Raw genomic sequence first — 24,577 nt, forward strand, 5'->3', positions numbered from 1 at the left:
ATTAATTACTAATGCAAAGGGTAATCTAACCTGACAATTTTCCCCAAAAAAGCCACTCTCAACGACCAGCATCCATAATAAAAAAATCTATAAATTCCAAACCAACCAACATTATAGTTAATGGGTTAGTAGTTTGTTTAAGATTAAGAAAAAAAGATGATAAAAGAATAAATATTTTCAGCCTCTGTAAAAAAATAAATACTGAGTTTATATTTTCTTTTAATAAAGAAATATAACTTTTGATCCTTAAATATTTATAGATTTTGCATTTGGTATTTAATGATTAATTTTAATTACTTTAGAATTTCTGTGAATCAAATAATGTTTGTTCATTCATACTGTTTTAATGACTTTTCCCCCAGAAATGGCCTCATTTTTATTTTCTCCCTTGTGTTAATTCCTGAACGGATTTTTCTTGGATGGGAACTGGAAAGGATGGTGAATGGTATCAAATGTAGTTTGATAGATTAAGAAAAAAAAATGTGAGAGAGATTATAAATTCAACTTCACTTATAAATAAATACTAAAACAATTAATATTGTCTATAAAAAAATATAAAGTAACGAATTACTAAGGTAGGTTTAGATAGAACTGGCGGTTTGATCCTCTACACTCATTTCATCATCAGGAAATAAAGTAAGTTTTGGAGGTATTTTCAAATCTTCAATGTCTCCTTCAAGCATTTCCACTACTTTATTCATTGAAGGACGATCCTTTGGTTTTAACTGTATACACCAAAGTGCAACTATGATCATTTTCTTTACTATTAGCTTTTCCTCTTCGCTCAAATCCTTTATATCTATATCTTCCTCTTCTCTAATATGATTATATATCCAAAGGGGAAAATAAAGTTGACTTGAGTGTTCTGCATGGGGATTTAGATTCTTCCTCTTGCTTGCCATCTCCATCAACAACATTCCGAAGCTATAAACATCAGCTTTGTGGGATATTCCTCCAATATTATTGTAAAACAATTCTGGAGCCATATATCCAATGGTTCCTCTTGCTGCTGTCATTGTGACGAAGCTATTATCTATTGGATATAACTTTGCTAATCCAAAGTCAGAAATCTTTGGAATGAAATTCTCATCTAATAAGATGTTATGGGGTTTGATATCAAAATGCAAAATCTGCATCTCACATCCATGATGGAGATAGGCAATTCCACGAGCTACTCCAATAGATATCTTGTATACTTTTTCATAGCTAAAATCTATATTTTCATCTCTTGAAAATATAAATTTATCAAGAGATCCATTGGGCATGAATTCATAAACAAGAGCTCGCTTTGAGCCACTGACACAAAATCCAATTAATTGTACCACATTTTGATGATGTATTCTTCCAATGGTTGCAACTTCATTGATAAAATCTTGTCCATTTCCTTTCGATTTGCCTAACATTTTGATTGCCACGGAAGGTCCACTCCGCAACTTTGCCTTAAACACGAAACCAAATCCTCCTTCACCTAACTTCTCTTTGAAACCTTCAGTCATCTTCTTAATTTCCTTGTATGAGTATCTAATAGGCACCAGGTGATTTTGTTCCAGATAATTTTCAATATTTTCATATGTTGATGCATGTCGTTTTTTCCATTTCAATATGAAAACCACAATTAAGAACGGCCATCCAAACAAAATTTTGTAAGCCCATGCCATAGCAGTAAGATGCCAATGTCTGTGAGAATTTTGACTTTAGTAGTTACATGGGTAATGTAATATAATAAAGTATTTGTTAAAAGTAAATTTTCATTCATAAATCTAAACTTTACATACCCATTTAACATTCAAAGAAGAGTAAATTTAATTAATGTCTAGCATAAACAACTATTAATAAATTCAATTTATGACATTGTAATCTAAAAATAAGTTCAAGCACCTATACATGAATATGATTAAACAACAGTTTGCCAATAAAATGTACAAGAAACTTATAAAACATTTTTGTTGTCATCACCAAAAACACAATCTGAGATATGGGTTAAGCTACGTAGCTTCTCTATCAACACTCACTATTAGTCATTAATGATTACATTCCAAATAATACTTATGTTAGTCAAGAGTGGTTGAATTCCAAATAATTCTTTTAGTCAAGAGTAGTTGTAGTTCAAATAATTCTCAATTTTAACTAGGAGAGACTAAGGTAGAATTAATATTCAGTTCTACATACCTAATGAAACTCAATCAATTGATTGAAAACTAAGTATGATCTTTGTTAATAGACAAACCAGTATAAAAACACAACTTAAATTCTTTCTTCCCTTATCTCTTTAGATTACATATTATTTAATACCAACTAAATTTAGAAAGAGAGATTTGTGAAACAAACTTTAGAAAAGGTTTTGTTTAACAAAGTTTGTTAAACCTAAAACATTATTTGACTTATTATTATTAAAGGATACATTTAACAAAATATTTAACAAATCTTAACAATTTATAATTGGTATAGAAAATGGATGGAGTAATAATTTTATAATAAATAAGACAACTTACTATATCAGTCTTATTATAACTCATATAGACAATAGTTTTCTTTTTCTTTTATTTGTAAAGAGAGAGTTTCCAACTCCCTAACCTTCATTCTCCTATTTCCTCTTTCTCGTTCTCGCCTCCTTTTCCTCTGTGAAACATATCTCCTCCTCCACCACATTTTTGCTGTCATTTCTTGCCACCCATTTTTACCTGATGTTGTATAGTGACTTTTGCAATATTAATGATTTGGATCTAGTTCACGGTGATGGGTTGTACTTTTCCTGATTAGGGTTTGCGATGATCTTTGGTTTGCTACTGGTGGCACGAGATATGGCAAGTGCGACAACGAGAGTTCGCGAGGTTGCTAATGCTTGTTTGCATTCTCTGGTTGCTTGTGGCTGCTTGTGGCTAGTGTGATGGTAGTCATCTTTGTGGTGTAGGGTTCTATGACACAGTTTCTGGTGGTAACAATGAGATTTTTGTAGGAGGAACTCTCATTGTGCATATTTCTGAAAGGGTGGCGTGTCTTGGTTCTGTTTCGATTTGCGCTAGGTAGTTGCGGTGATGTAAAGTGATGGAGGAAAGAAGTTGTTATGATGGTCTGGTTCAGGAAGGTTGTGCATTTAACTAGTATAAATAGAAACACTTTTTACATTGATTTTGAAATCAATGTAGAAAGTAGAAACTTTCTATATCCATGTTTCTAAACTGGTTCTAAAATCAATATAAAAAGTCTTTTTTATTAGTGTTTCTTTAATTATGGCTAAATGTTATATTACTTTAATATAATTTCTATTAATGATAATTTTGAATTTTAAAACTACTGTTAAAAAGTCTATTTTAATCATTGTTAAAAGCTCTACTCTTCTTGTAATTAAAGCATTGAGAAATTAAGATGATAAGATATTACCGATTAAATACACTAATAGCGTTCCCAGTATTCTCATCCCTGAAATGAAAGAAAACATCAACTTTAGAATTCTCATTATCTCAAAAGTTATGAAAAGATGGACTGTTTTCGTATGAAAGGTAACAGGCTTAAACAAGTTAGCAACTTTTTATTTATTTAAAAATAATAAATGTTAATTTAATGCTCAAATTCTTATAAATGCATGTAAAATATAAAAGATAAAAAAATATTATATTTCTTTCTAAAAGTTGGTTGAATTATCAATATAAATTACTCAAACTTTGTTTTAAAAAATTCTCAAATAAGTGGTTAATAGATGAAATATGATTTCCTAATAATTTGAATATATATCATTATGTAAAAGAAAAATGATATTTTGATACCATTTGACACTGCACACGTGTCAAAATGTGGTTGGACGATTTCAAATTAAAAAAGTTGAGGTAAAGGTATATTTGGAAGAGAAAAACTAAAGTTTTTTTTTTAATTTGAAATCGTCCAACCATATTTTGACACGTGTGTAATGTCAAAATGGTGTCAAAAAATGATGTTAAAATATCATTTTTCTTATGTAAAATGTTAATTGAGGACCATCGAGTATCAATTAAAGAAATAAAAAATATAAATAATTTACTTTAACATGAAAACTAGACAAAATTAGAAAAATCGTACAAAGAATGTTATTATAGAAAGTGAAGTAAATGGGTAAATCTATGGAATAAAATGTGGCAAGTTAAAGGGATCAAAGATTTTAAATTTTCAAGGGATGATCACAAGAAATTCACATCGGTACACATTACTAATTGTGTACCTCCTATATATTTAGTTGGTTCAATTGTTTTTTTTTTGTTTTTTTCGAAGATTAAAGCTACAAGTAAGGAGTATAATAAGGTGCTTATACCCGAAAATAAAAAAATTATATATAATTAACTCTGCATAAAATAAAAACGATAGGTGATAAAACTACTAATTTAAAATAAGATATGTAATCAATTCATGAAATATGATAGAGATCTAACCCACCGCAATCAAGATTTTGGCTCTTAATGTTGAAATAGCAGTAGGTGTTAAACTGTGAACAGATAATCTTCTGACAGGCGAGTTTTACCCATGAAATCTCAAATCCATAGGCCAGTCCCCTGTGGATGGCAGTGTAGGAATCGTAATTCAAACTCCTCAAAGATGTTGGAGCAACAAGCTTTACATCGCACCCAACTTCAAAGTCCTCAGCTTTTAGGTCACCACCAACTGCATATGCATAGCCCTCGGAGTCCCACTTCACGCACTCACCACTCTCCACATACTTCCTATTATCTTTCACTGAATGCTTACAGTTCAAAAACACTATATGCTCGAAAATCAGAGATTCCCAATTGTCATATGCACTTAGACCGGCTTGGTATAGATCCGAGTAGTAGTTGTAATAAGTATCAGAGAAATTGGAGCGAGAGAAGGAATGGAGAGGAAGGGAGGAGCAATTGTGATGTTGAAGTGCAGGATCAACCACTCTCACTGTGTAGTTGTTGTAGTTTATTGCCTCCACCTGATATTTTGCAGAGAGCAGATACAACACGGTAACATTATTCTCACAACCAAGCTCATAACTTTTGTGTCCGCAGTTTTCTGGGTCGCCTTGTAATCGAAACGGTTTCTTTATGTTGGTGATTTTTCCACAGGAAGAAGGGGGACAAAGGTGTTCTTCATCGTCCTTGGCAGCACAAATTTGGTGGAATAGAAGGAGCAGTACCATCAACCATGCTGCCTCTCTCCACATGATGTCCCAACTGTTTCTCGTTCAATTGAAGTGCAAAAATCAGAGTTAGGTAATGATATTTAAAGCAACACAGACTCCATTATTTGATGACTTGTGATACGTTTACTTTGACTGACAAACCGCGTTTTTATCTCGTTTCCACCACTGATTTTAATAAATACGAAATTTTAAATACTCGTCATGTAATTTTGTTAATACATTAGATATAATATAAGAAGTGAGACCAACTTTAGTTTACAATTTTGTTTGTGACTATTTCACGGTTATACATATATCTAACACGTCTCTTCTAATTAAGTTTGTTAGAATCCAATAAGTTTTCTAACAAATTCAAAAGTTTCTCAATCACATGCTTCTAATTCAAAACTCACAAGTGTTAATATTTATCTATTATAGATTTTATCTCTTACAGATAAAATTTATAATAAATAGTTAATATCCGCATACTAAAAGAAATTTGAATTATCGATGGAAGATATTAGTTGATAAATACAAAAATTTGTCACTAATGTGAATTTTTATGACAAATTAGTGACAGACAAAAATTCGTTGATAAATACCTTATCAGAAACATTTATCGATGGACCACAGCTGTCAGTAATATTGATGGCTTGTTTGTCAGTAATTACTAACGGACAAATGTCGTCGGTAATTACTAATAATTAATGGCTTTCGATAATTACCAAAAACCATATCCATAATGGATTAAATTACCAACGAATCTGTCCGTCGAAAAGGCCTTCAGTAAATTCCATAATAGAATCAAGTGTAATAGGCAATATTCCCTATCAACCACGATGAACTTATCATAATACAATCGATGCAAACAGATGTCACAATTTAGACAATGCAGAAAAATGTCACAATTCATACAATGAAATCCATATCATTAAATATCATAATTATAGTGTCATTCATTTGGAGAAAAAACAAATAAGTTTTAAAGTAAATGTTTGTAAAACTACAAAAAGTCTTAATAATCATTATAATCATCAGAATCATTATTTTCTTCTTCATGTTGTTGAGGCTATTGTTGGGGAGGTGATTGTTGTAAGGGAGATGATTGTACTAGGGTGGGTTGGATTGGAGGGCATCGTTGCTGGGACAATGATAGGGTGGACTGAGTTTGTCCTTCTTGAGGCAACAATCTCATGACTAGATTTTCCAGATTATCAAATCGTTGTCTCACATCATCACAAGTCTGCTTATGAGCTTGTAGTTGTTGTTTGAACTGGACAACAGTCTTGTCAACTGCAGGATACAGATGATTATTGCTTTAATACAACCTCTTCCAGTAGTGTAATTGGCAACAAGTTGTCCTGCCTCATATAGTCGTCCTTTCTTTTTTCCACCGACGACGTTAACCTAACATTGTGTCTTAATGATGTCATTGTCATCAAGATTTGCTTTTGATGCATCATCAGGACAGAATTCGACCTCTGATCTGGCTTGTGAGAGTCTAGTTGATAACTCTTCTTGTTAAATAATATATATAGCGTTAATATAAAAGGAGGAACTTTAAAAGGAACAAAATAGTACAAGTCTGAAGTATGTAAAACAACTAGCTTACATGTGTCCTCCGAGACTCTCATCAACAAATAGATCAGATCTCTTTCGAAGATGAATTTGTTAAAACACCTCATCAACATGGACAACCCATCCTAGTTCTGTTGCCTGTAAAATTATAGAAGTTATATATATATATATATATATATATATATATATATATATATATATATATATATATATATATATATATATATATATATATATATATATATATATATATATATATATATATATATATATATATATATATATATATCAAAGTAGATAAGTTATATCATAATTAATAGGAAATAAATGAAGTTTGTACCATACGAATAACATGTTCATGTTGATTGAACCACCTATTTGCATAACACCACTTTTTTCATAAGCCTTATTTCTTTGCACGGTATCACATTCGTTGTAATAATTTGGCGAATTCCAATGTTCCATTAATGAGTTCCATGTGTTATCCCACATAATAAGGGTGTTCTCTTGCAATGAGTTCATCTCTAAACATTTTTTACAACCTGTGAGATGTTTTACTGTGGAATTTTTTTTGAATTTAAACTTCATGCTCAGGTCTCCACTATACCTTTTTTGTTGCAATAGAAAAATAATACGAATGACTTTAGAATTTCTGTGAATCTCGAATAATGTTTGTTTGGATAAAAAACTTCAACAATGTGATTGGTACATATTGTTTAATGACTTTTCTCGCCAAAGTGGTTCCATCTTCCTTGTGTTAATTTCTCGAACATATTCTTCTCGGACATGGGAAGCATGTGGTGGCTGAACGAAATGGAGTTATACAACTTCATCATTGAAAAACCACACATCAACCCTCTTTCTGCGGCAGTGTGAGTTGGTAATTACAGAACTGGTAGATCTAAATTTTATTACCTCACTTCCAAATATATTTGTAATTTATCTCAAAATATTTAATCTTCCAAGTTTATAGAGAATTTATCATTAATTACTTTTTTTTTCTAAGTTAGAGAGTAAGTGTAATAAATGTAAGATGTTCATAAAAACAGCAAACTTATAGTGATAAATTATATAAATGAATATTGCTATATACCATGTTTAAAAAAAACTTAAAATTTAGTTGGTGTTGAAAATGTTAAGCTAATTTATTAAAATAGCTTATAATTTAGTTGGTATTTGATGAAATTGTCAGTTAAAATTGCTTATAATTGTAAATGGTACATTTTAACATGTTTATACAACTTTATATTAACGTTATTTATTTACTGATAAAACATATATTTAGGATATTTTATTTTAAATTTAAAATAAAGTAAAAGTGATATATTCTCAACTAAAAATAAGATATTGTAAAAAAATTAAAAATAAATTTAAAATATAGAATGTAACTGTAAATTTATTTAAAATTAATAAAAGTAAAATATTCCATTTATCATGGTTATTGGATAGAATTATAATTCTGACATATTAAAATATATATTATAAATAATATAGTTAAATAAAATGACATAAAATACCATCTTTTTCATTTAGACATATGACGCATTATGCTGATAATTTATTTACATTTTTGAAAGATATGTTGATTTCTTTATGCTACATCAACACGGGAGAGGCAAAAATAAATGAACTTTAATTAGTTATTGTTTCATTAGTATTTAGTATTGTAGAATTATGTGTAAAAGATAGAAAAGGACAGAGAAAAATTTATGGAAGCAATTCCACACACGTAACCCAAAATTCCAACGCAAAATAATTGAAGGCGTGTTTCTAAGAATTTTACAAGATCCCCAAAATATAATGTTGATACATCATTATCGTATGGTTTTATATAGACTTCGTGGAATTTGACCTTCATAAAGTAACGAAATTTAACAACTCGCAGTTAATTCGTGATATTGACTTACACAGGATGAGCTAGGAGATCCTCACTGATTATTAATTAAAATAATAAAACATCATTAAGAAATTTTGTTGAAGAAAAAAAGTTAGCAGAAAATTTCTAAACAAAGTTTTCTTAGATCAGGGGTCTTCTCTCTAGAGTTCTTCATCCTAGACTACAATGTGAGCAAGGCTTTGAAGAATTTTTGGAAGAGTTGAACCTGACACTAGTGAAAAAACGGCGTTTAACGTCACACATAAGACGTCAGTTAGAGGGTAGTCCAACGTATTTGAGTGGACGGTGACATTATCGTAAATAAGTTGGTAGCCTAGACATCGGTTTCAAGGGAAAGCGACATCTATTATATAGTACACGTCTGCTCTGTTCTAAACCGATGTCCAATGGCCTGAGGTAGGCGAGAAGACAATCTTTTTTCCTGCGCCATTGACGTCGGTTGTGATGGGGGGCCGATGTCCTTGACTGCAATTAATGCTCTTCACCTGATTCCCAGGCGCTTAGACGTCATGTAGTAAAAAACCGACGTCTATGGTCTGTCCGGAAGGTGGGAAGACATCAATTTCTGCAATATAGACGTCAGATTTCTGAGTGAGTGACGTCTATGTGCCTTTAATTAATGCTATTGACCAAACTCGCAGGCACTTAGATGTCTGGTAACAGGGCGCCGATATCTAAAAGGTTATAGACGTCGACGCCCCTTCACAATTGTCGTCTACTTCCCTGACAGGAAATGAAACGTTAATCGGTTCAGCGCCTTAGACGTTAGCTCTCCTAGAGTCCGACGTCTAATGGACATTCAAAAAGTCAGTTTAAATGTTATCTTGGACGTCGAATTAATTAGATAATCGACGTCTAGGTGACTATAGACGTCGGTCTCTGGAGCAACCGATGCCCCATTTCATTTTAAATAAACCGTAGACTCTTGCGGGATTGCAGTTTCTGACATCATCGTCTTCCTCCTCTCATTTTTCTCTCTTGCAGCTCCTCTCCTTTTTCTCTCTTGCGACTCCTCTCCCTTTTCTCTCTTGCGGCATTGCACCCCAGGTGCATGTTTTTTTATAGTTACCGTTTAAACTTTGTTCAGTCTTTCATCGATTATCTTCTGGTTCAACTGATTAAAACTTGTTTTCTTTGTGTTGCGTTTTAGTGTGCAGTTTTGTTCCTTTCTCGCGTAACGTAGTACCACATTCTCCCTTTGCTAGTTGCCTCCCAGAAAAAGCGGCGTCTTTTGGATTTATGGTGGCGTTTCAACCCAAAAACGACCCTGGATCGTTGTCTAGTTATCGTTTCACCATAATTTTTCCCTCTTGCGGTTGAAAATGGAACTAAGCAAGAACCCAGGTTCGGTTTTGGGTTGAAATGCCATTAGAAATTCAAAAGACGCAAGCTTTTTTTGGGGGGAAACTACAAAAGGAGAGTATGCTACTAGGCTATCCAAAGACAAGAACAAAACTGCACTAAAACACAACGACTATATTAGACGTCGGTTAATGCATACATCGACGTCTATAGTAACCTTAGACGTCGGTTAGTGACATGTTCGAAGTCTTTATGTGCTCTTAGACGTCGATTGATGCATAGACCGACGTCTATATAGTGCCTTTAGACGTCCAGTTAGGCCTACACCGACGTTTAGTGACATCGAACATGACACTAACTGACGTCATTATAGACGCCTGTTATATGGATGTCCGACGTCCCATTAACGTCACCGGTAATGACGTCGTTTGTTTAATAGACGCTAAAAGCATAAAATAACATACGTCTAAAATCCTTTCTACACTAGTGTGAGTTCATTTTCAGCAGCTACTTTTGATTTGAATTCTTATTTTGTATTTGATGTTGTTTCCACCATTCAAATTCATCTCTTCTCTTTTCTTCTATGTTTTTTCTTGGAATTAACTAAAGTTTAAACTTAATTTGATGAGAATAGCTCTTGTTCTTGCAGCAACATTGGTTTCTTTGGTGGATTCACTCTATAAATTAGAGAATTCAATGTCATCAATTCAGGATTAAGTGACTACAATGTCAGCCTTAATTCAAAAGAACAAGAATTATGTTCTTCATTTTGCATTTCAGCTTTTGACTTAATTTGATTGTTTCGTTCATACGTGATTCTATGTTTCATTTGTTCAAATCAGTTTCCATAATTCATTAAAAACTATAAAATAAAAGAAAAGAGAACTTAGTTAAATTCATTAAGAGAACTTAGTTATGATTTTCATGTTCTGATGCTTTACTTGTTAAATTTAATTTTCATATCTTCAATTGAATTGGTATTCATATCATTCACAAGCACTGTAACTGTTAAAAGCATCTCCTTTGTTTCACAGTTTCTGGTTTTAATTCGTGATTCATTGTTTTAATTGTTTGGTTCAATTTTAATTCTAGTTTTATGATGGTCTAAATTTCATTGTAAAATACATGTCTAATTTCATTGTTGCATTTTATCAAACACCTACACATAATTAGATTTTCATTGAAATATTTTGTCAAACACCTCTGTTATTCACTGTTTTACATCATTTTAGCCACTGTTTTAGTTTAATTTAGGGTTCTAATAATTCATATACACATCTTATATGTTTATATACGAGTTCCATGTATTAAAATAGCTTTTATAGTTGTTTTTAGATAGCTATACATTTTCCCCACTGTTAAAGCTTAATCTCATATTTTCATACAATGGTTCACTTTTGGTCATTTTCTAGGATTGATTCTCTCGATGACCGCTTTTCTACATTAAAAGGGAGAAATTAGGTTTTGTTTAAGTTCCTATGTGACTAGGGGTTCAACATACATGTTATTACTTGCATGCACCCCTGTCAAGATACTACACCGAGTTGGGATTGACTTTCATGTTGTCTAGTTGGGTGTAATTAATTTTTGAACCTTATGTCATCATTATCAATGCTTATTTTCCTTCGACATCTTTTTCAGTAAATTTGTTGTCTCTTGTCTTTTGTTCTTGACTCAACAGTTTTTTAGTAAAATGTCCAACCTTAACACAGCTGTAACATTCATTCATTTAAGTAACATTCCTTTTCAAAATTTTATACTTACCACAATTGTTGACCTATATTTACTACATTTTGTAGTACTCAAATATTTGAATGATTTGACGATCGACCTCATCTCCACCAACCGTTTCCTCTCCCACAACAATTTGGTTTACTTGATTTTTTTTTTTCTTCATTGTATTCATCCTTACTTTCATAACTATTTCCTTTGTATAAAGTCTTTTTAAGTATAGAACATTTTCTTTTCTTTAATTGACACCTTCACTTACAGTATCGACTCAATTAGCTTATTTTTCTTTTTCTTTCGTTACATGTGTGCCTTAAGAGAATCAACAAACTCCTCTGTCATGAGCATTAATGGTTCATTTGATTCTTTAATGGTACATAGGATATTTTCAAAGTAATCAATTAATGATCTCAAGATTTTCTCCATAACTTAGCGAATGAGTGTTGTCTCCATTTAAGTTAAGTTGGTTCACAATGATTCAAAGACGCATAATGTAGTTGAAAACTCTTTCATGTTCATCTTTTTAACTCGTCTCTAACTATTTAAAATCAAACTTGTTTTACTTGGTTATCTCTCTTGTACACCTTTAAAATATGCCACACTTCTTTTGAAGTTTTAGCACCTGCTATCTTCTTAAAGTCAAACACATACGTTATTAGCTCCGTACAATATGTATATGACTACCTTATCCTTCTTATGTGTTATTTTCAATATATTATTTTGAACTATTGATATACTCACATTACTTTCTCCTTTTATGAAACTAACTTGATCCACCTCCTAATTATCTTGTAAATCAAGAATACCCTTCTAATTAAGATTGATCTATATACAGTTTTGCACAACATCTCTAAAATTCTATTTTAATAAAAGGGTTTTTTACATTTTGAAATTTGAGATGCATCAGTAAATCTAATATAAAACAAAATGAATTGATTATGAAAGAAACCATATTAATTAAAATCCATATGACTAGTTTTAATAGAGAAAATATGATCTATATAACTAGTTTTAATATAAAAATGATGATCTGAACCAATTTGGTTCAACAATAGATTTTTAGTGTTAGGAAGAATAGAATTCATAATCTATTTCATCATCTCTTCCCGTTTTACCAATAGGCTAATATAGTATTTTAATTGTTTACAATGCATAATTTATTTATATTTATGGAGTTGATTAAAATGATTATTGAAAATTAATTTAAAAAAAATTAATCTCTTCCTCTTATGAATTAAATAATAAAAGATACATCGATACAATATTGAAAATTCATTGCTGTGTTAATACTAGCCAAAGGTTAAACTTTAAAGTCATTAGTGTGACATCCCAATTATACAGAAAAACATACATAATCAAGATGTCATCATATATAATAATTGAAAGCAGTTAGAGTATATTAGAGACAATTAGGATTACAGTCATCCTTAAGCAGTACAGGAATTTAGGAACTTGGAGAAATAGAGTTCTCCTAAAAAGGATAGGAATTTAAAACTTTAAACATAACAAATAAAGTTCTTCAAAATATCTAAGACTAAGAAAAGTAAAGTCTAATGAACTAGGCAGCGACATTTCCATCTCCATTAAGAGTTGTTTCCAAGGTATCCTCCACGCCATCTGCTCTCATCCAAGTGGATGATCATCGCAAGAAAAAACGAAAGCAAACATGGCACAAACACAAGCAAATGCAAGGGTGAGCTAATTATATATATAAAAAAAAACATGCATCATATCAAACATATAATATACAAGAGTTAAATTTTTAATCAAAACAGATTAAGGCATAATTCCTAACATGTTGAATACTAAACTTTACTCATCCAGACTTTAGAATGATAGTCGAGCTATGGCGGGCCATGCACCCGTGGTGGCTTGTGATACTTAGGCTCCCCCGCCCTGAGCTTCCCCGCCCTGCCACTCACGAGGTTAGTCTGTTCCGCGCCTTGGAGCATGATGAAAGCCTCCAAGACTAAGACCTCCTACTACTCCTCACCACATGGTCCAATCCTCTCTACGTGAGAAAAAAAGACCATTGGAGCATCAGGAAGACCCCCAAGACTGAACTCCTACTTTCATTCTAAAACACTTAGAATCTCACCAAGAGATTCGACATTTGAAACTACCATAAGCAACCATGAAATCATGTTTCAGTCTTTCCCAATTCACACACCTTTGAATTATAAACAAATCACATGTTTAAGCTTTCAAATTAATAACCCAATAAAACACTTTTAATTAATAACGTTCTCTTTCAAAAAATAAAAATAAAACCATGTGCCAACATTTTCATTTAATTTGCTTAAATCTTAGAATCCTACCCCTGTAACTAATACAACACCCTTCTAGAAGTTTAATTCACTTTATTTTACACCATGGGATCCATCCAAAATTAAATAATCAATTTCCTATCACTTCTCTCCATAAAGAATTATAACTTTCTATGGTAGCCTACATCATGCACCCTCTCCTCTTCTCATTCTTTCTTTCTTAAACTTCTTTTCCATTAACCCGCGGGTCCTACTCCTATTACTCACCTTTTTTTTTTCTCCCAACGTAACAAAATACATCAATCACACCTATTATTAAAGAAACCCACCTCACAACATTTAAATATTAGCATTCTAATACTACCAACAAAATATCATGCCACACCAAGCCATCATTCACGTAACCCCACCTTTCATATATAATTACATATACATCATTATTATATTCATATAATATTATATATATATATATATATATATATATATATATATATATACCTTACTATATAAATATAATACATTAGATATCTATATACACATTACTATATAAATACAATATATTACCTNACGTAAACCCANTTTCTCGTACACNTTTATATCTATATAAAACTAAACTATATTACTTCAGCACCTTATTCCCTCTACACCCAAGCCATTAAAGTTTTCAAGAATTAGGATATTACACACTACTTATAAAATATATACATGTACACGCTAACAATTAATCAAACCCCAAAACAGACTCTTCTTTCTTCAACTTCATTCTGTAACCCCTACTTCTCTCTTNCCCCAAATCATTATTATTTTTCACTCTTCCGTGAACGNCNTTCTCCCTTTTTCCACACTAAAANCGAACTACTCACCACTGCTATTTTCTTTCCCACACTCTCTNCATGAGAAACCTCAACCAATTCCTANCTCCTACCCATGCCTACNATGCGACACAATTCCACTCCCTTNAATTCACATCAAGGTTCTATATTTCTGATATTCTTTTCTTTTCTTATTCTACTTCCTCCAACACAACATAGCAGTATAAATTAGAGCACAATTAATCAACATACAATTATTCTAAAGGAAATTATCTAACTCCTCTTACACATATACTCATTCCAATAATTTACAGAATTATAATTAACACAATAACAAAACAATGTCAACTCCCCTTACCTTGGGTTTTCACGGTAAGCTAATTTAAAGACGCCCTAACAGAAATTCTCACCCAGACAGAAAAACAATAGTACCTATAAACTACCATATCGACGGTAGAAAATAACTCTTGGAATGAGAACTTAACAGAAATTAGAAAAAGGAGGGTTCTAACTGCATAAAATCAGTAGAACCCCAAGCCCTAAGTTTAGGAAATAGCAAAGAGAAGGGAAAAATACATTTACCAGTCGGAACAAGAAATTGTTCGGTTCAAAATGAAGCCCTTGCCGCTGTGAACATTTAGGCACCTTCAAACTAAAAATTAAACGGTTCAGTGTTTGGAAATCATAGAGAGAAGGCAGAACAAATTTTTAGGGAAAAAGAAAAGAGTTTTAGAGAGAGATAGGAAATCTGGAAAATGAAAGTCTGATTTCTGAAAGGCCCTCTCCAAAGTCAGGTTGTCCTAGCTTTATGGACCTGGCCTCCCATAAGGCCCAATAGCTTTTAAATTTTTATTTATTCATTATCATTTTTTTTTGACTCTTTAGTGATTAAATTTTTTTTAAAAGGGATATATTCGAAACATCTCTTCATATATTTTAAGCATTTGTAATTATTTTGAATGTGTGAGCTTATAATAGTAATTTGGATTTGCTACTAAGGAAAATGTACAAAGATGGATAAAGTTATATTCTAATAAAATAGAATAGAATATTTATTTTTAAATCAGCTGTAGATATTTGACATAATAAAAAATATTAGACAGTAATATTGATTTTCTTTAAGTCCTTTTTTTCTTGATTTTAGTTCTCAATTTTTTTTTAAAAAAGTGTATACTTTTGATCTAATTTTTAATTTACATATATTTATTTCGTTTATTTGAATAAAACTGAAACTTAAGTTTAATGTCTCTCTGAATACGTCTATTTAAATTTTGTTATTGTATTATAATATTGTTTGTGTTATAAAAACACATATAATTTTTAATTACCTTTGAATATATAAAATCATTTAATGTTGTCTTAAATAATAAATAATAAATCTTATTTATTTATTAAAGGATAAAATTATTTAAATTGAAAGCAGTAGCACAAGTAGTTAAAATATCTTTTATGTAATGTATAAATACTGAAATGTTTAAATTGCGTAAAATTAAAAATAAAACTAATATTTATAATGTTTACTTTACACATATTCTTGTGACATCTAAACATTGTTTATCCCAATAAAAATTTAAAAAAAAAAAAGAAGAAAAGAAGGAGAACGTATTCAACAACTTTAATAAATTTCTATTAATTTTCTCAAAAAACCTTGATTTCAATGTAAGTGTTTTGGAATTTGAGTTGACCAGATGAATTGATTATGAGGCATATGCCACTTATAATTAAAAAGGATGAGTTGACCAATTTGGTTGTTTAAAAAAATATTACCTATTATTTATAGATTCTTAATGCTGTGAACTTTAATTGTTTACTTGATATTTTAAATATTAGAAATTGTATAGTACAAGTTAAATGTTATAATTTTATTAGTTACTTGAAACATAAAGTAATTTAAAATAATAATAACATTATTTAATTTTAAAGTACGAAAATATATTAAAATATGTTATATGTTTTTTAGATATTCTTTTAATATATTACCATATTAACTTATTTAACTTAAGATTCATCAATTTGATTACCCTCTTTAATTCAATGATTTGATCTATAATTTAAAACTATTTACCACATTTTTTATTATACTTTTAGTGTTATTTTTTTCTTATATTTTCAAAATGTACTATTAATTTTAATATATTAAATTATATTAAAATGCTGTTTTAGTATATTATTTTGAATGCCCATAAAAGAAACGACATCAAAATTCAGAAAAAAAAAAAAAACCAAATTCATTCACCAACCTAATTTGTTCTTCACTCTCTTTCATAATTTTTTTAAGAAAATCCAATTATTTTCAACCATTCAAATATTTTTAAAATTAATTGGTATCATTATGAGTGTGAGCTTATAGTAGGAATCTTGATTGCTACATGAGAATAAAAACAAGTATAAAATCACCATAAGAAAATATACATAGGGTTCAAGAATATTTCTGTAAAAAAATGATTCAAGAATATTGAAAGAAAGATGAATAAAATTTAATTTTAATAAAATAAAAGAACTATTTATTTTTAAATCAGCTGCAGATATTTGAGAAGATAAACAAAATACTATACCAAATTGTAAAATTTTTTTTCTTTAGGTACCTTCCTTTAGTAAGTTTAGTTCTCAAATTTTGAGAAGTGTATACTTCTGATATAATTTTTTCATATATTTATTTAGTTTATTTGAAAAAAATTTAATCTTCATTTTAATGTATCTATTTAAAGTAACTATGAACACGTGCATTTACTTTTCTTTTATTATTTTAAAATAATATTTTCTTTGGAGAAAAATATATATTTTTTAATTAACTTTGAATATACAAGTTACATGTTTTATTAAATAAAAAATTATTTTGTTTTAGAAAAGGATAAAAATGTTTAAATTAAATGCAATAGAAAAAGTAGTAAGAATATCTTTTTGTATAATGTGTATAAATATTAAAGTGATTAAATTTTTAAAACGCTAACTTATATATTTCTCTTTATCAGAAATAAACTGTATAAAATTAAGAATTAAAACCAAATTCTTCATTTTTTTAAATAAAGATATTAAAATTCATGGATCAGAAATTAAAAATTAAAATTTTAATTTGATAAAAGGAATTATTCATTTTTGTTTATTTTATAAGAAAATCATTAAACCTGCCTTGAAACAAGAATAAAGAATAATAATATTATCTCACAATTAACGATAAAATAAATATGTCTCAGTAAAATATTATATTATATGTGATAATACACATTTTTTTTAAATGGTATTATATCAAATCAAATATCTAATGTATTTTATTATATCTAATGAAAAACGCATGTATAATAGCGTATGTGTGTATATTTTCATTTCATGATAATAAAAAGTAAAAATAATTTATTATTATTAAATTTATAAATAGGTGTAAAAGTAAAAAATAAATATAAAATAAATAATTTTTATAATTTACTATAAGCAGGTAATTTTTTTTAAAATAATTAGTAAAATTTAAAACATAGTTCTAAAATCAAAATAATAAAATTATTTATATTAACAAAAATTAACAGAAATATATATACACAAACAGTTATAAATATACATAGTTATAAAAATATTTCTCTTTATAATAAAAATAACTATAACTATTAATCATAAAAACTACATTTAATAAAAATATAATAGTGTAATTCTCAGGTCTGAGTAGAATTTATTCTAAGTTTGGAAACATAACTCCTGAAAGAGAAAGAGAGTTATTAGTGTGTGGGAACTTGTATGTTAAGGTACCTCACTCTCACCTCCCTTAAGGTTTTCTTCCACATCATTTTACTTTTCTTTTTCACCATCAATTTTTCTTTCATATCTTTTTTCACACTCTTCTAATATACCCTTGAATGTATATCTTTAGGGAAGTGGGTATTTTTTTTCTTTTTCTTTTCTTGTTTTTTTAAAGAAAGTGTGACTTTATTTTGAAGGATTTGGTGAACCTCTTCATCTTAATTTTTTTTATGCCTTAATTTGTTTGTGTAATACATATGCGTTTTTTGTTCTTTGTGTAGTGTTTGTTAATTTTGTTTTGTAACATCTGTTTTTTTTTTTTTTTTTTTTTTTTGTTTATTTTTGTAAAAGATAGGGTTCTGAGGAAACCCATGAACGTGACAGTGAAGGATTCCATGCAATGGACCTAATAATAGATGAAACTATAGGTATAGGAACCAAACCATTGTTTTGAAGGATGAGGAAATGAGTTTACTTAGGGTAGTGAATCGTATATTTGGACTGTAAGTAATTGGTGTAAGAATGGACCTCGATGGGTTTTTGGGAATATAGTTTTCTATTCGGGAAGGAATTGAACTTTCCATTGAAAGTTTGTAACTTGTCTTGTAAATGTAAAATATTGTTCATCTGGGTATTCATTATTCAATTAATATCAAATCAGTTCTTTGGAAGTTTTTACTATTATGCCATCATTTGCTGGTTGGTGTTGCTATGCTGTAAAATCTTGAGTTGGTTTTGTGTTGATTGACCCGTTTGAATTCGGCCACTGATAAAGTAACCTTTTGCCATTTATTGTAAAATCTTCTTTTTTATGTTATTGTTAGGGATGTTATTGTTTCTTTTTTATGTAAAATCTTAGTATGGTTTTGATTTAAGAAACTCTCTTGCCCCTTTCCAAAATAGAATAGTGAAAGATATATTTGCCATTTGTTATTATTACATTCAATTCAGCTTAAATTTCTATTGGTAGATTTGGTTAAGCTTCTATTACTGTGTAGTGTGTATTATAATCAGTATTGTTATTTGTATCTGTACCAAAGAAATAGATTGCTATCTATTGATTTAATGAGTTACTATATCTATTGTTTGGGTGCATTTTTGTTTCCTATAATCATTGTTAAACATGTTCTCCATTAGAAAATTATGTACTTTTATGTAAGCATTTCTCCGTAATCTTTTCCTCAAGGTAGCTAATTCCACCATAACTAATGAACTGTTTTCTTTTTTATGTTTTCAGTAAGTATTTCAGTCTCAAAGGAGGACACTGTTCTTGTTAAATGAAAATGAAGCCTGCTAAGGTCACGATTGATCTGGATGATTATGAGAGTCGTGATAATCAGATAGTTCCTGATTCTGGAGATTTTAGGTTAGAAAGACGATGGAAAAGATGGGAACTTTCAAATACACGTGAAAAGCACAATCACCATGATGGTAGTACAAGATCAACCATAAATAATTGTGGAAATGTGTCGATTTTGTCACTACAAGAGGGTCATATGTCAGAGGATGAACTGGATGAAGATTACAAATTGTTTTTGCTTACATATAATTATGAAGATATTGATGTTGACAGTGACGATGACGCTGATGATTCTGATAATGACATTAATATTGGCTACAACAACATCCATTATGATAGTCAGTATATGATGTTTCTGGAGGAAGAAAGGTTTCATAACTATCCCAAGTTAAACACTTGGATGATGAAGGGTTCAAAACAAAGGTATGAAACAAGAAAAAATGGAAATAAAGGATGTAATTCAGTGAGAAAAGAGTTAAGTGACCCAATAAAATCTCAGCTGAATTTGGAGGCTAAAAGAAGACTTAGTAAGAAAAGGCCACGTGAAGATGTTTCTGTTGTGACTGGGAACCATTGCTACACTGAGATGAAGGGTTCAAAACAAAGCTATGAGACTGGAAATCAAGCATATAAAGGGAGTGATTCAGTGCCAAAACAAACAAGTCGCTCATTGAAATCTTGTCAGAATTTGGAGGCTAAAAGAGGACATAGCAAGAAACGACCACATGAAGATGTTTGCGGCGTGCACCAAAACAGTTGTCACAATGAGATGATGAAGGGTCGAAAACAAAGTTGTGAGTCTGGAAATAAAGGGAGTGATTCAGTGAGAAAACAGACAAGGGTCACAAGGAAATCGCAGCAGAATTTGGAGGCTAGAAGAGGACTTAGTAAGAAAAGGTCATACGAAGATGTTTCAGTCGTGCCCGAGAACAATTGTTACAGTAATACGGAACTAGATGTTGTGGATGATGATTACCAGACATTCCTGAATTCTCTTGTTGAGGACTATGTGCCTAGTGAATTATTAAGAAAGAGTTCAAGTGTCATGGGAAATTCACAAGTTTCTGATCATGTGCTGAGTGAAGCCGATGAAGATTACCTACGATATCTGAATTCTCTTAGTATTGATGATGAGGTGGAGTGTATGCCTGAAAGGAATACCTCAAAGACAGACATGCCTAAGAGGAAATCCACAAAGACAGACATGCCTGAGAAGAACACCTTAATGACAGACATGCCTAAGAGGAATACCACAAAGACAGACATGCCTGAGAAGAACACCTTAAAGACAGACATGCCTCAGAGGAATACCATAAAGACAGACATGCCTAAGAGGAATACCACAAAGACAGACATGCCTCGAAAGAACACCTTAAAGACAGACATGCCTCAGAAGAATACCTTAGAGACAGACATGCCTAAGTGGAATACCACAGAGACCTCAAAGACAGACATGCCTACGAGGAATACCACAAAGATATATATGCCTGAGAAGAACACCTCAAAGAGAGACATGCCTAAGAGGAAAACCTTAGAGACAGGCATGCCTAAGTGGAATACTACAAAGACAGACATGGGTGTGAGGAAAACCTTAGAGTCAGGCATGCTGGACAGGAATACCTTCAAAACAGACATGCCTGAGAGAAATGCCTTACATGCACACATACCTGAGAGGAATATCTCAAACACAGTTAATGTGCATGCTGACAGCAATTCCTCTGAACCCGATGTTATCCTTCTAGAACCTGATCAAATTCAGGAGAACACTCCATTTGTTTCTTCGAATACATATAATTCGTCTGTGAGTGTCTTTAACTTCGCAAAATTTTACTGTATTTCATAATCATGGTTCACAAACTTGCATATTAAAGTAAATAAATATCTTTTAACTTTGAAATGTTTGTGTGTGCAGTGGTTTGGAACTGAAGTGAACCTCAAACACATGCCTGAGAGGAATATCCCAAATACAGTTAATGTGGATGGTGACAGCAATTCCTCTGAACCTGATGTTATCCTTCTAGAAACTGATCAAATTAAGGAGAACACTCCCTTTGTTTCTTCGGAAACATATGATTCGTCTGTGAGTGTCTTTAACTTTGCAAAATTTTACAGTATATTTCATAATCAATGTTCACAAACTTGCATATTAGTAAATAAATATCTTTTAACTTTTAAATGTCTGTGTGTGCAGTGGTTTGGATCTGAAGTGAACCTCAAACACATGCCTGAGAGGAATATCTCAAATACAGTTAATGTGGATGGTGACAGCAATTCCTCTGAACCTGATGTTATCCTTCTAGAACCTGATCAAATTCAAGAGAACACTCCATTTGTTTCTTCGAAAACATATGATTCGTCTGTGAGTGTCTTCAACTTTGCAAAATTTTACTGTATATTTCATAATCATGGTTCACAAACTTGCATATTAAAGTACATAAATATTTTTTAACTTTGAAATGTCTGTGAGTGCAGTGGTTTGGAACTGGAGTTAACCTCAAAGACAACTGGCAATTATCTGCTTACCATCATTCTCAGTTTAGGAAAAGACTTATGAATGAACTTCAAAGGCCTTTTAACAAAGAAGAATATGATAGACTTTTTCTCGAAGTACGTCAGAAGAGGAAAACAGAGCGTCATATAGAAACACGTCAAGGGGTGGTCAAAGCTTATTGCACTCAGGGTGTCAACAAATCGTATCTTGAGTTGTATCCTGGTAGGTCCAGTATTTTCTCAACTTGGTTAACATTTTGGAAGATCCTTTTTAACTTATAAATTGATAATGTGAAGTTTAATCCTAACTGAACCGTCAAGAGTCAGGTTCTGTGGTTTCTATTTGTTCTTATCTTCCAACATTAAGCATCTCTTGTTACATGGTTGGATTATTTGAATGAGGTCACAAAAACACCTACAAATAAGCACCACTTTGTGCATTTTTTACATACTGAGATGGTCGTTTGCATCTGCTTAAAATGTAAACCTACAACTGAGATGGTTGTTTGCATCTGCTTAAAATTGTAAACTGGGGTGTCTTTGTAAAACCAAAAATCTAATAAAGTTGTTTGAGGGTGTGCTTGGATTTATAGGAGGCTCTTTAATTGCTTGTTCAAAATCTCTTTTCAAATGAAAACTTATTCTTAAGCTTACTGGAATAGGCTAATTTGAGCTTATAAAAAGTTTTGCTCAAATTGAACGTATTCCAAAACAACATTGGCGATGAAAATAATATAAAACTACAGAAATGAATATAATGTTGTAATTTGCTCGAGGTGGTTAACTAAATCTCAATATATAATGGTAGGGGAACCTTTGATTCACTCTACAGAGGGTAGACCAAGGTGGCAATAATTCATTCTTGTGACTGATTGTTTCTGTCTAATCATTTTTGGTTTTGGGTTAGATTATTCAATACCGGTCTGAATTTATAAAAATCTATCGTTTGTGCCAGTTTTTAGGTTGCTTGTGCTTCTTTTTGACAGTCAGGTGCTTCTATTTTCATTTTACAACATTTTTTTTGTCTAATCTAATGCCATTCTGTGTCAAATATTTGTTTTATTATTGTGCAGATCTAGCTAAAGCAATGGGTAAATTCAAAAAACCAGAAACGGATTTATTTATCCTGCGCGGATTTATTTTCTGGTTGCAAGTAAGTTAATAGATTCACGTTTACACAATTTCCTGTTTAGGTGATTTTTAACTTGAGTTATTGAGATGAGAATGAAATGACCCTGTTCTTAACCGTGATTTAAATTGGTTTAATGTTTGATTACTAAAATTTAGTTAAACCGTGGTTGAACTGGTACTAGTTACTAACAAGGTTTAGTAAGATATATAATAACATTATTATTATGAGACTAAAAGCTAGAAATAACCTATTTTAATAGATTTTTAACATTCAAAGTACACAAAAAATCAAAGAAAAAAGTGTCCTAATCCTTGGGTCTGTGTTTCAAATATACACTATAATATTTATTAACGATGACAATCTTAAATTTAGAATGAAAAAGATGACAAATACTGTAGATTGTTTTATTTGAAGGGGAAAAAAATAGAAATAACATTGTGTTAACCATTTTTATTGAAATTGTTTTCTTAAAGAAAATTCATAGGATCATTTGGTTTATTATTTCTTAATTTCTTACATATTTACAACTTCTAACACATTGGTGTGCATATATCTTTTTCCAACTTGTGTGAATGTAATATAATTGTTATCTTGTCGTTCTTTGTTTATCATTTCTTTTGCAGAATTTGACCCACCAAGGAATATTTAAGCCCTGGAATGACATTAAATGCTTGGAAATTTTAAGTAAAATGTGATAAGGGAGCTATATATGTATTTTATTAAATTTATCTTGGAACTTTCACCTACTTTGTCAAAGAAAGATTGTTAAGTTGTGGTCCTCATTTGGTGTTCTATAAGGAAAACTGAATGTCTTAGAAGCTTTTGTATATTTTCTGTTATACCATGGTGGTTCTCTTTATGTCTTTATTGTAATTGCACCATTGTGAAAATGTCTTTATTGTAATTGCACCATTGAGAAAATGATATTGTATGCTTCCTAAGCTACTTACTTCATCTTGAGCTCATATGCTAAGATATTATGTATGCCTCAGTGCTTCTGAAATATCTTTTGTCAACATGAAGTTAATGGAACCCCTTAGGATCAACCCTTGTAACCACATGGAATGAAAATTCAGTCAGTTTCATATTTTTGAGTGTTGAGTAAATTATATTAATACCCTTTGAAGTTTTATCCAGTCACATGCACAAACTTTCCTTTTGTTTACAGATATTAAACTGACATGTGTTTTTGTTGTTACCAATGCATTCATGTTCTAAAATTATTCTAT

General features: G+C 30.7%; 2 protein-coding genes and 1 long non-coding RNA gene across 11 annotated transcripts; 1 reads left to right on the forward strand and 2 right to left on the reverse strand.

The window, feature by feature from the left end:
* Positions 1 to 372: 372 nt before the first annotated feature.
* Positions 373 to 5,240, reverse strand: LOC106763608 (rust resistance kinase Lr10). The gene is made up of 2 exons (XM_014647779.2): positions 4,401 to 5,240; positions 373 to 1,677 (listed from the first exon to the last, which is right to left on the reverse strand). The coding sequence occupies exons 1-2, from the start codon at positions 5,153 to 5,155 to the stop codon at positions 582 to 584; spliced, it is 1,851 nt and encodes a 616-aa protein (XP_014503265.1). The 5' UTR covers positions 5,156 to 5,240; the 3' UTR covers positions 373 to 581.
* Positions 5,241 to 12,966: 7,726 nt separating this feature from the next.
* Positions 12,967 to 15,489, reverse strand: LOC111241806. The gene is made up of 2 exons (XR_002668086.1): positions 15,280 to 15,489; positions 12,967 to 13,235 (listed from the first exon to the last, which is right to left on the reverse strand). It is a non-coding gene; the product is annotated as an uncharacterized LOC111241806 (long non-coding RNA).
* A 2,884-nt stretch (positions 15,490 to 18,373) lies between these two features.
* Positions 18,374 to 24,351, forward strand: LOC106764058. Of its 9 annotated transcripts, none has more exons than XM_022782286.1 (8): positions 18,414 to 18,431; positions 18,782 to 18,854; positions 19,664 to 21,527; positions 21,639 to 21,806; positions 21,918 to 22,085; positions 22,199 to 22,439; positions 23,290 to 23,369; positions 23,972 to 24,351. In XM_022782286.1, the coding sequence occupies exons 3-8, from the start codon at positions 19,704 to 19,706 to the stop codon at positions 24,041 to 24,043; spliced, it is 2,553 nt and encodes an 850-aa protein (XP_022638007.1). In that variant the 5' UTR covers positions 18,414 to 18,431; positions 18,782 to 18,854; positions 19,664 to 19,703; the 3' UTR covers positions 24,044 to 24,351. The 9 variants fall into 9 exon arrangements, with proteins under 9 accessions (XP_014503752.1, XP_022638008.1, XP_022638007.1 ...); XM_022782285.1 differs by having other exon boundaries at positions 18,417 to 18,431; positions 18,778 to 18,854; XM_014648267.2 differs by lacking the exon at positions 18,414 to 18,431 and adding an exon at positions 18,523 to 18,560.
* Positions 24,352 to 24,577: the final 226 nt, after the last annotated feature.

Source organism: Vigna radiata, chromosome 6 (assembly GCF_000741045.1).
Source record: "Vigna radiata var. radiata cultivar VC1973A chromosome 6, Vradiata_ver6, whole genome shotgun sequence".
Classification (NCBI taxonomy): domain Eukaryota; kingdom Viridiplantae; phylum Streptophyta; class Magnoliopsida; order Fabales; family Fabaceae; genus Vigna; species Vigna radiata.